Genomic DNA, 12500 nt, shown 5'->3' with positions numbered 1-12500 from the left:
AATCCATCAGCTAATCTTCATATCAAAATACATACACTAAAATCCAATCTCAATGAGAGACCAAGAGAAATGAGAACCTTTAAACCTATTTATCATTCTTGACATACATCTTCAAATTCATGGCACTAGTGCATTTACTATAATATATTATAAAATGGGCTTGTAATCTTTACTGTAATAACAAACTGGTCTGGTTCTTAGCAAACAGTAATTCCTTCTACAATCAAACGGTTAGTTAATACTTGGCAGGTATGTCACACTATGGCCTATTTCTTTGTCCAAAGTAAGCGCATCACTGCGGCAATTTCAATAAATCCTTTTGCATCCCTCCAGAATATAAGAGGAAGTGTTCTTCTACCCTTCTAGGATGCGAGACAAAAAAAACTACAGTAGTAATAAGACTACATAATGGACACAAGATATGACTTGACTCAAAACACAATAGCTGTCAAACAAAAGAAATATTTGAAAAGCACATTAAAAACTGATATGTATGTATATAAACACAGAAGCTAAGACTTAAAAACACCTAGTGCATGCAAAGAGACTGTGGTAAGGGTTTCACCTAAGAACTGGCTATACCTTGCACACTATTCTGGATGGAATTCCAAGATCTCTAGACCCTGGTTCCAAAATACTCAAGTAAGTGCTACAATGGTAATCAATCCATATGATCAAGCACCGATAAATTCTTAACTTCATAATCCTATTCAACTTGAGGAATCAAAGCTGAAAAGAATTATGATGTTAAGAAGTCTAATTACAATTTTTGCACACTTTGAATTTACAAATTACAAAAGAACTGCAAATATCAACTTTACTATGGTAAAGCTTTTAGGATTTCTCCAGTAATCAACAAATGAAGACTATAAGGCAAAGTAATTCTAGTAACAGTAATAGAAATACTGTTAATACTTTTGTCAACTATGAGAGGTTCATTGAAACTGATTTCCACAAACCACAAGACCTTTGTCAGCAGACCCAACAAAGCTGTACTACTTATAATATTTGGCTAAATTATACAATAAATGCATTGATAAAGATTCTATTTCACTTTCTTTGACATGGCTAGCAAATTAACCACATTAAATACAATATAGCCTAAAACAGAAACAAATATTGGATTTATGTATCCTACTGCAAATGTCACTCATAGAAAAAAACAACCACCAAAAGTGCCCTCCCACAAAAAAGGTTTTCAGAAAATGCATCAAAAATAGGCAACCTTCAGCCACCCATACATACGGATCCAAATAGCAGGACCTTCAACCTTCAAGAAATCCAATTTTTATCCAATATCCTGTACTAACTGATAGGGTTTAGTTTGATTAACTTGATAGGTTTGGAGAAAAGGCTGGTTCCAATAACAAAGGAAGTGATAATGACGTTGCTTTTGGCAGTTGTTTTTTTAGGTGTTAAAAGAAACACTTGCTGGTGCTGGATGGCACACCTCGAGATTATTTCATTTTATATGCTGATACCACATGAGTCACTCAAGATGTTCATTTTTAGGGAGTAGAATGCAGATGGGCAGACCCCCTCTAGAACAAAACTCTAATAAGGGCACATTTACTTTTGGATTACCCTCCTCTCTTTTTAAACTAGAAAAATAAAAAAAATAATAAAAAATGCTTTTTTAATGAATATATAAGATACAATGAAAAAAAATTATTTCAGAGATAACCATCCGAATTCCAAAACTGTTCCAAACCACCAACAGCTTCAATCATGAACCCTTTCAATACCCAAAGAAAAGACAAAAGGAAAACATATTACTAACAACTAATAATGCTGCTATCTTACAACATAGTCTCAAACTTGTTGAATGAGAGGGTCTGTAGACCTACATAGCGACCATCAGGTTTGTGTGGACAGGTGTCAAGAGCACACAATCACTTGGGCAGGCAACTTTTCTTGTTTCACACTAAGAAATGTAGAGGCAAGACATGGCTCCAATTACAGCATTTCACGTTTGAGAAAAATAAACACTTTTAGTACAAGTATCTCATTATTTTACACTAACTGGGTAATAAACTATGTTTGTGTTTTCTAATTCTTGATCTTTCCATAATATTTCTGTACATTTTTAAGAAAAATAACTTTTTGAGCTCTTTCTATTTAAAAAAAAATATCATGCAAACAGCACAAGGCTTAAAATGGTAATTTCACATAAAGACAACTATTTTATTATCTCTGTAAACCACGCTTAATTATTTCTCAAGGTAAAAGCAATCAATTATTAATATCAACATCTAGTGAATTTCATGATTTATACAGAACTCAAGTCTTGGTTTTGTATGAGTTAATAAAGAATATCATTCTCAAATAATGCATTAAGAAGTTATACAAAAATTGTCAAACCTAAATGAAATTATCACACAACACTGCCACATGGTAAAGTGCTGCTATGCATGACTAAACTATGAAGAACCTATTCACTACAACTAACAAGAAGCTCTTTACGAGGATCAAAACAGCCAGAAGGCTCGCAACTTCTATATAGCAGTTATGGCAGATACTTTCATTTCCATGTACCGACTTGTAACAATTATTGTCACCAACCAACACCACTTGATCCTAGTGTTATATGCTAGCTCATACAAAAATAGCTATTTCATTGGTGGATACTTACTCAAGGCACACAATGAGAAAAGAAAAACAATGCTTGTTTAAACTACAAACAGTTACCCTGGACTCCATCTGCTTTATCCAATGCCAACTTGATGCGAGCTTTGTGGCTGTTAAGATCCAGCAGTGCGATGAGAAAATGACTAGAGCCTGGGTTTTTGTCAGCTGTGTCATGAGATTCTGTCTTCTGCAGCCGACATCATCTCCCATGGACAGCGCACCAATACTCACATTCAATACTTTCTATGGCTTTAAAAGTCAGATTTTGATGGCTTTTTCATTCATTTTCCATGTGTTTCTCACTATTAAAAAAATGTGAAGAGTGAGGGAAGTCCCATTTTTGTTCACATAGATAATTAAAGTAGGAGTTCTTGTGAACAATACTGCAGGGACAACAGTGTGTGCTGATTGTGATTGCTACTTGTTCACAAAGACAATATAAGGGTAGACAACATGCACATAAACTGTAAATCCAATCAATTTCTTATTCCCTTATATATCTGCACTTTCTATAGAGGGGTGCTTTTTACAAATATTGATTTCCTATTCTATAAAGCCACACACAGTACAGGTTTCTTTGTTGTTTCACATAAAGAAAGTCAGAACAGGAAATGAGCAAGTCATTTCTTTCTCTTTGCAGTAATGCAAATATCACTTTATCAAAAGTATATTACACAAGCACCACCTGCAACAATGTAACAGATTCACACTGCAATGGTTCAGCACTTAACATTGAGAAAGTTCAAATCAGTAAATTTGATTCTTTTCAGATCTGAAAAGGTGGACCAATTTCAAATCAATAAGCAAGTCAGTATTCTGGAAGAGATTCTAGTGGTAACAAACCTGCAAAGACTACAGGGTGATATGTACTGAGACAAACATAAAGTTTGGTTCCCTTTACACCCATACCCCATGAGGGTTCTTAGATGTAGGAACAGCATTCTCTAGCTGCCTTGGGGATCCAATCATCCTCCTACTGCTTCCTTGTTTTGGTGCACCTAGAAAGATGTAAAATAAAAATCAATGTAGCTATTATACACATGCAAAGCTAATTTAAGTATGACACTAAAATTTGTATATGCAACTGAAACAAAAAAACGAGTAGTCCAAATTAACCCTCTCTGGACGGGTGGTACACTACTGTACCGCTCATTCAAAAGCCCAGTGGCCGGGCGGCACAATATTGTGCCAGCCATTTAATTGATTTAGGCTTAAGTGTTCGAAAGCCCCGGCATTGTGACATTCAAGGCTAGAATGCCCCCGTCGTGAGTGGGTTAATAGAAATATGAAAGAAAAATGCCTTTATGAAAAAACATATGTCAAGACAGACAAATACCCTTGGATAACACTGCATATCAAATACTAATACTAAGTATATGATTTCAGAAATTTTGGTTAAACTTGTTATATCATAATGGAAAAATTCCAATATCCAGTTTTTTATTATTATATCTCATTTGATAAGCTAAATAAGAAAATAATTCAATAATTTTAAACTAACTAATAAAAAGATAACTATCAATCCTGATTAACAGATAATAAATAATCTTACAGGAAAACTCTCGGGATGACTACGCGTTAATAGATCATCTTTTGATACTTATGTAAATACCTTAGAAGTTAATCTCCTAAAGAATAAAAAGAGGTAGTTGGTTCTTGTTCCAATAAAACCTTAGCAATGAAAAACAAATTTGAGAAGCCAAGGTTGAGTAACATACCTGTCTTACCCTCCAGAAGAGTGCGGATCTCCTCCGATGGAGTTATGGAAAGGGACTCGAGGTTGGCATCTTTCATCTCCATCACCAGCTTTTCAACTTCCTTCTTCTTTTCAGATATCATTTTCTCAGAGTCTGCCATCTGTGGAGGAGGAAAATTCTTTGCTCATTACATTTCAACAATGAAAACATCAACTAGTAAAATAATCAATGCTTAATCTACATTTAAAAACATATTGCTAATATCATCCAATAAACAATTCTTTTGAGTTCTAAAACATATTCCTAATACGATTAGTATAAAAAAACATGACTAAGCAAAAAACTTGCCTCTTGGGCAAGCTGCTGCGAGGCCTGCTGAGCATGCTCTGCCTGTACGGTTGCTTGAGATATGGCTGCCTGAAGCTTCTCTATCTCCCGGACCATGGCATCCTGCTGTGCACGAGCCTCATCCTGACAACGTTGCCGCTCCTCTGTCATGCTCTTCTCAAGTTCTCTGTAGAGTTTAATGACAGACTAATCAGTACTCAAATTGCTCATCAGCTTCTTATGATGCTTTCCTTATCAAGCAAAACTTAAATCCAGAGATAAAATTATAGTTAATAATTCTGCATCATTATAAACCATGAAAAAGATATGTAATATCTACAAAATTGGTATCCTTGGATGTAAATGAAATAGCCTTCTAAGATTCACTCACTTCTACCATGCAACAATATGGAATGCCATAATTTGTAATCCTTTTACAGCTGTATTTTCTTTCCTGGATGAGCACTGCATCTTCTTGCTACTTATATTTGATATTTTCAGATACTTGAATCATCAAGGTAATACCTGACTCATCTGATCCCCTCCTGCACATTCACCTAACATCATATCTATACATTGAACTCATGCACTTTCTTCTCCCATGACATCACCTTTTGCTCCTCTTAACTCTTTAAATATGGACATTTTTATTTTTATTTTTTCCTTGTTGAAATGACAAGCTATATATGCCTTGTTATGATCTATCAAACCAAATGCAAGTTAGTATCACTTTGCTAATAAATCTTATATAGACTCATATTTCATATCGAAAGTCTAGAAAATGCACATCTTAAAATTCCCAGCCCAAGCTGAACATCTTAAGATATGGCCCATCCTGGAAGGGTTAAAGTCTACCTATGTTGTATGTATAGGCAAGTGATTAATCTAACATAAAAGATGTATTTAAAAACAAACATTTGTACTAAGAGAACATGCAAATTCTCATAATACATCATGCACTTCTTGCAGTAAAATTAATTCAGGAATGTTTATGAGACAGTCTGAAGAAATATCTATAACCATGCTTGCTTTAAATGGTGGGCTAAATTAAGACTAGAACATGCAAATAAATGGGTACTTTAGCATATGATTTTTTATGTACACAAAATAACACTTTGTCTTACTGAGCTGACCTGACGGACTCAGCATGGGTAGCCAGCTGGTTCTCAGTGTGTGCCAGTTGTGCCTGCAAAGCACTAATTTCTGCTTTCACCTTGTCTTCCTCCTGCCTTGCAACTTCTGCTTCTTGCTCCAGCTGTTGTAGATGAGTCACCTGCGCAAAAGAAACAAGAGTTAATATCTGAATAATGGACTATGTTATGAAAATCAGCAATATAATAAAACCATTAAAAAAAAAGATAATCTGAACTTGGGACAAACTAATCCTTAAAGTTCTAAATGAAAACAATACCTCCTCATCAATCTGCTTTGCCAGCTGCTCTTGTCTCTCAATTTCTGATGTTACATAAGCCAGACGGGACTCATCTTCCCTTGTGCGTCCCTCCAGGTATACAATCTCCGCTTCATACTAGATAGAAAGAAAGGACAAATGGTAGGTAGGTCATTATCCTGCCACCCACTTTCATACTCCATCTTTTTATTTACAGAGATACATGGTGTGAACTTAATGAGTGGTGATACCTTTGTCATTTCAACCTGTTGAACATTCAACTTCTCACGCTGCAGGTTGATGAGTCGGATCAAATCACGGTACCTGCCATCCATAACCACTTGTTCCACCTTGTTATTGTGGTTAGTTCGGCTTCCATCACTGCCTGGGATCCCGGATTCCTGAAAATTTCACAAATATATTATTAAAATCTTAGTTATTAACAATGATCATCAACATAAAAGAAATTAAGAAATTATAAATAAAAACATAGTAAAACAAATATTCTCAACATAGAAAAAAAAAATTAAATCAATCACTTGTAATGTCCTATGCACATATCAAGCAAAGGTATTAACATTAAAGCCAAGTCACTCTTGTCTTAATCTGCAATTGATATGTAAATCACTTTTATAAATATAGCTGTACATATCACACTGAATACATTATACTACTTAGGCTTCTGACGCAGGTGAAAATCTCAAAACTTCTAGGTCAAGGATATTTGAGGACCATTAATTTCAACCTGGCTATATGAAACCCTTTTATTCTTCAAACTTTTAGGGTAGAGATATTTCAAGACCATATGCACTTACTGTCAGGCTAAATGACTGATTCTAATACTAAAAAAATAAATTCCCAATTTGTTATTAGATGACTTAATATCAGGGCATTTCTGGCTGGACTACTTGGAGTGGCCTTATTTTTGAGGGAACATTTCATCTATGGTTCTGATCACATGCTGAGCAACCTCCACATGAGCTTGAATTCTCATTCCCTTAACCTTTTCACAGCAGCCATGTTTTATGGGGCATGATCCCTTTCGTACTGCACTCTTCATTTTGTTGAAATTACATGCTATTTATCCTGTCTAACTAGGGCTCCATACCAAATGCTAATTAATATGACAGTGCTATTATACCATATATAGTCATATATCCTATCATAATATAACTGCTTTGTTTAAGTTTCTTTAATATTTGAAAATATAATATTTTAATATTTGTATAGTTTTTTTTTTAAGTCTAACATGCGAGATAGCTAATAAGGGTGAACTAGATTTATCATTACAGACAGCTATAGTTCCAGTGTCAAATAATATAAATTAATATGAAAAGCCAAAAAAAAATCATAAATATCCTTCATAGGCCACTAAAAACGACTCAACAATATCAATTACAATAAAATTAAAACACCACCTCACAATTTTCAAAATTTGGAAATTTACTGCCACCATTACCCCTAATCTGATCAATTTCAAAATAACTTTTCAGATTTTCTTTCCTCTAATTTTTTCATTGAGCTGTAACATACAAATTCATATCTTTAAAAGCTCAAACAAGTTAATATTATCATCCTCATGAAGCAGAAGAAAATCATAATAAAATAATAAATTTAAATAACCAGTAGTTTGGGTCATTAGATGGATGATTTGGACAGTTGTCCTCTCACTGGCTCCAAGAAATTACAGAAATATTCATAAATTAAAAAGGACATTGCTCTCCTTTCCACAATTAATGGAATAAGGCCTGAGATTGATGCACCTAATGGCTGCAACAAGTTTCCTTTTAAAATGCAAAAGGGAGCAGTACTTACTCCACCACAATGTATGAGCAAGTATCAATCCCTGAACCTGATATATTTACTGACCTTGGCAGGGCTTCTGCGAGTGTGCGGGGACTTGCTGTTGTGGTTACTGAGAGCAGAATCCAAAGAGGTGTTCAACTTCTCATTCAAATTAGACTGATTTCCTTCATTGTTTGTGACCGATTCTTCACTGCCTCCACGACGAGCTGCTGTATTATTTCCACTGTCAATTGCCAGTCGATCCATACTACCTCTTCTCTGACTTATTTTTGGATCTGCTGTAATTTTCAACATATTGTTATTTAGGGGATCTGTTTCTCTGGCATTATCCCCTCTAGTGCCATCATTCATCCTTGTACTATTATCCCCATGCCTGAATGGTGGCTCTTCACTGGATGCTCTCGACTTTTCAGGCTTTTCCAAATTGGCACGATTTGGTGAATCCTCACTATTGACATGTCTGAGATTACCACCCTTGATGGGGCTTCCAGGCCTTCCACTTTTTATAAGATTAATGGGACTTGCTGCACTTGTGGTAGGCACATTACCAGGATAGCCAGCCCTTGTGGGTGATGGATGCCGCGTGGGTGAAGGGTGACGTGTTGGAGATGGGTGACGCACTGGAGACGAGTGTGGGGAGGGGGTGGATTGGTGTGGATTCGAAGTTTTGTTTATTAAGTGTGGCACGTGAGAGGTTGGTGGTGGTTGCTGTTTGTTGGGTGACATCTGCGGAGGCTGAGGAGGACTCCCTATTTTCCTAGGAGAACCATGTGATGGTGCAACTTTGCTAGGGGATGAAGTTGGAGGCGGGGGATGGCGATAAGGTGGAAGCTCTCTTGGTCCAGCAGCATGTGGTGGTTTGGGAGGTGGTCCATTATACATTGGGGGGACTTGACTAGGAGGTGCATGACCACGTGGCGCATACTGAGGCCCTGGGTTAATACCAACACCAGCACCTTGAAGCGGATAGCCAGGGTACTGTCCTCGCCGACCATCACTGTAAACTGGTTCTGTCCTGACCATGGACTGTGAATCTGCCCTCTGATCTCTCCTGGAAGTGGTATATGTAGACTCACTGGCAGGGGGGTGAGACCGTGTGGGTGAGTGGTGAAGAGCCGAGGGTGGGGAGTGGTGTGCCACCGCCGGGGGAGAGTGGGGACCTTGACGTGGAGTGGTCCAGTGACTAGTTGTGGCCCTAACATTATCTACCCCCACCCTAGACACTGGAGGTGGGGGCGGTGGGTTACCGCGCACTAACTCGTAAGGCGGCGGAGCCGGTGGACGCCAACTAGGTAATCCAGATTGTTGGTCTCCCCGACTTCCTTCACCAGCTCGACCTTGGCTCTCCCACTGCGTGACAGGAGGAGAGGAATATGCAGGGTCAGCATGGCGAGGTCCTCCTTGATGCACCCCTGAATGCACAACAGCGGGACCAGGCAATGGCTGTGGGGGTACCCCCACTTCCTGACGTCTCAGCTCTGCATGACCTCCACTGAAGGTAAGGGATTTCTTGAGGTCTTTGTGAGCATGAGAGGACTGCCTTTGGCCTTCAGGTGCAGCATGAGAACCAGCAGGCGCTGCAGCCCTACTGGGGGGATCCACTCTCTGTGGCCCTCCTGGCCGGGGCCCAGCTTGGCCATTTGGTGCCTTTGGGTCAAGAGCTGACCTTTGAAGAATGAACTGCACATCATTGGAGTATTCTCCCCACTTCATCAGGATCTGTCAAGAAAGAATTTCACTGATTATCAAAAAATTAATAAATCATAATACAAATGAAAGAACTCTTCAAGATCATAAAATAACAGTCAACAATATTTTTTGAAAAGAAAGCACTATTTAAGCAAACTTCACAGATGCAACAATCTTTAGACCTTTCATCAGATGGAAGACTTTTTCTGGACATCTTTGACAAAACAGCAGTGAAGTTGCAATTATCCCAAAACAGATATTTAACAAACTTTCAAAAGGCATGCATGGATGAATACATATTGTATATCAACAAATACATAAACAAAATGCACATACATACACATAGAGGTATGTGTATGCAGACTCATAAGGACACACCTTTTATGTCTTATACTACTTTATCATTCTTGCCAAGACTCACCTTGAGAGGATACTCATTAGGTGCCAGGAGGCGCTCATTGTTACGCCAGCGTTCAATTAGGGTGAAGCGTCCAGTCTTCCCTGTGGCATGGGCCAGCGCATATACCACATCCTATTATAAAGTATATTGAGTGAGTGAGTAAATAGATGTAAAAACATGATAATCAGGTTTCAAAACAAATATCAATAATTGATGTCTCTGCTGAACATTACAAAGAGAGAGAATATGAAGAGAGAGGGGTGGGGGGAATAGTGGTCAAAAGAGGCATATCAGGAAGGGTTGGCAATGATAGGGAAAAGTGGGAAAGATGGGAAGAGAAAGCAGGGAAGGAGGGGGGAGAAAGCAAGAATAAGTGAGAATGAGAAAGAGAGAGAGAGAGAGAGAGAGGACAGAGAGATGGGTAACATACCTGACAGGTTGTGGTGTCTGTGACCCCACAGACTATGCGCTGGATACCCTCAACCCACACTTTCAGCTCCATCCTGGCCACCATCCATCCATCTTCCTGGACAAAGTATGAAGTCCTCATTAGTGTTAATTACATTTGTCTAAGGGTATTCAATATATACATAATACAAATCTTAAAAGAATCCTGGTTCATTTATGGCTAAGTATGATGCCTCTAATCACAAAAATGACGGGATATTACATATGGTTAAAAATCCTTCTAATTAGACTCAGGATGTACATGGATATACTCATATTCTGGATTCTTATATCATACAGAAACCATTCTCCTGTTCTCAATAATCTTGTCTAACTAGAGATAAACACCAAAGAGAGTGATGGAGGTGAAGGTTGGTACCCCTGCCATGACATTTATACAGCTTTTGAGGAGGAAAAAGCAGCTAAAAGTAAAAGGGAACCTCGGCATCATGATTTGAAATACATATGCCAATGTCCATTTTCTGTAGTTTTCAAAATAACCAAGCATAAATATTTACAGCATAACAGCTATTCTGAATACTGCAACTTTCATTGCATATTAACCCTATGACGACTTTGCGTCACACCCGTGTGACACAGCCAAATTCCCGATGCCGGGGCGTCATGCCAGTGTGACGTTTCCAATGCAATATTGCAATGGCCCGGCGTAGGGGTTTTCATTTAGCATGTGCCCCGTCGGGAAAGGGTTAATAAAAAAAACAATCATTATAAACTTTGGGTATTCTTGAAATCTTGGTAAAATCTGTACAGTTAAGGAAAATTCCTAATTTTATAGAGAACTAGAAGTGGGACATCAAAATTAGAAGAAAAACAAATTCAGAAAAATACATTGAGTCTCCAATGATCCCAAACCTAAGACCTTACACCCTGTTTGATAGAAGATTCACACAACTAATACATAAAGGAGAAATGTGAGAGCTACAGTTTTACAAGGTACGAGTAAACCCTTGTTCTGTGATGTTTTTTTAAAGGAAAAGGCTTATGAGGCTACTCTGTACAGCTTGGAGTAAAGAGAAAATATTCCCGCGACTCTAATTTTTTTACTGTCTACAAGTCTCAGAAATATCTTGTTTTAACAGCCAGTTAGCAAAAGGATAAGACCAGTGGCACTCAATCATGGAATATGGCCATTTGTATTTGTATCAAATATATCAAATGACCATTAATGCAAACCATTAATAGGCCTAAACATAAGGTAAAGCTATGATGTAGTGATATATGAGACTGAATATAATGGCATGTTAATAATTGTAAATGTGTATATGTGTATTTATACATATATGTAAAAGTATATGCATATGTATGTCTATGTGTTTATTTTTATATGTGTATATACGCATATATATGTGTATATATGTGCATATATATATGCATATGTGTGTGTGTGTGTGTGTGTGTGTGTGTGTGTGTGTGTGTGTGTGTGTGTGTGTGTGTGTGTGTGTGTGTATGTGTGTGTGTGTGTATGTGTGTGTATGTGTGTGTGTATGTGTGTGTGTGTGTGTGTGTGTGTGTGTGTGTATGTGTTTTTGTTTGTGTGTGTGTGTGGTGTGTGTGTGTGTGTGTGTGTTGTGTTGTGTGTGTGTGTGTGTGTGTGTGTGTGTGTGTGTGTGTGTGTGTGTGTGTGTGTGTGTGTGTGTGTGTGTGTGTGTGTGTGTGTGTGTGTGTGTGTGTGTGTGTGTGTGTGTGTGTGTGTGTGTGTGTGTGTGTTGTGTGTGTGTATGTGTGTGTATATATGTGTGTATATATATACATATACATATATATATATATAAATATATATATATATATAATATATATATATATATTATATATATACATATTTATATTTACATATTATATTTATATATATATATATTATATATATTATATATATATATATATAATATATTATATATATATATATATATATATATATATATATATATATATTTATATTTATTATAATATACATATACATATATATATATATATATATTATATTATATATATATACATATTATATATATATATATAATATATATATATTATATATATATATATACATATAATATACATATATATTTATACATATATTATGTATATATATATATAATAT

At 36.7% G+C, this 12500-nt stretch overlaps 1 protein-coding gene across 2 annotated transcripts in view; it reads right to left on the bottom strand.

The window, feature by feature from the left end:
• Positions 1-12500, bottom strand: part of RASSF8 (ras association domain-containing protein 8) — a 16091-nt gene that overhangs the window by 1641 nt on the left and 1950 nt on the right. The window contains exons 2-10 of one of the 2 annotated variants that reach the window (XM_043035783.2): positions 10368-10463; positions 9959-10069; positions 7912-9567; positions 6294-6443; positions 6064-6180; positions 5777-5925; positions 4674-4839; positions 4347-4485; positions 1-3626 (exon numbers count right to left, since the gene is read on the bottom strand). The exon at positions 1-3626 is cut by the window's left edge and continues 1641 nt beyond it. In XM_043035783.2, coding sequence (XP_042891717.1) covers positions 3526-3626; positions 4347-4485; positions 4674-4839; positions 5777-5925; positions 6064-6180; positions 6294-6443; positions 7912-9567; positions 9959-10069; positions 10368-10451 — 2673 coding nt within the window. In that variant the 5' untranslated portion in view covers positions 10452-10463 and the 3' untranslated portion in view covers positions 1-3525. The remainder of the gene's footprint in view (positions 3627-4346; positions 4486-4673; positions 4840-5776; positions 5926-6063; positions 6181-6293; positions 6444-7911; positions 9568-9958; positions 10070-10367; positions 10464-12500) is intronic. The other variant, XM_043035792.2, reaches the window with a different exon arrangement.

This window comes from Penaeus japonicus, unplaced genomic scaffold (genome assembly GCF_977035675.1).
Source record: "Penaeus japonicus unplaced genomic scaffold, GWHDUDI00000001_assembly GWHDUDI00000005, whole genome shotgun sequence".
Taxonomy (NCBI): domain Eukaryota; kingdom Metazoa; phylum Arthropoda; class Malacostraca; order Decapoda; family Penaeidae; genus Penaeus; species Penaeus japonicus.
The sequence above is the reverse complement of the archived record's forward strand: the minus strand, read 5'-3'. Positions and strand labels throughout refer to the sequence as shown.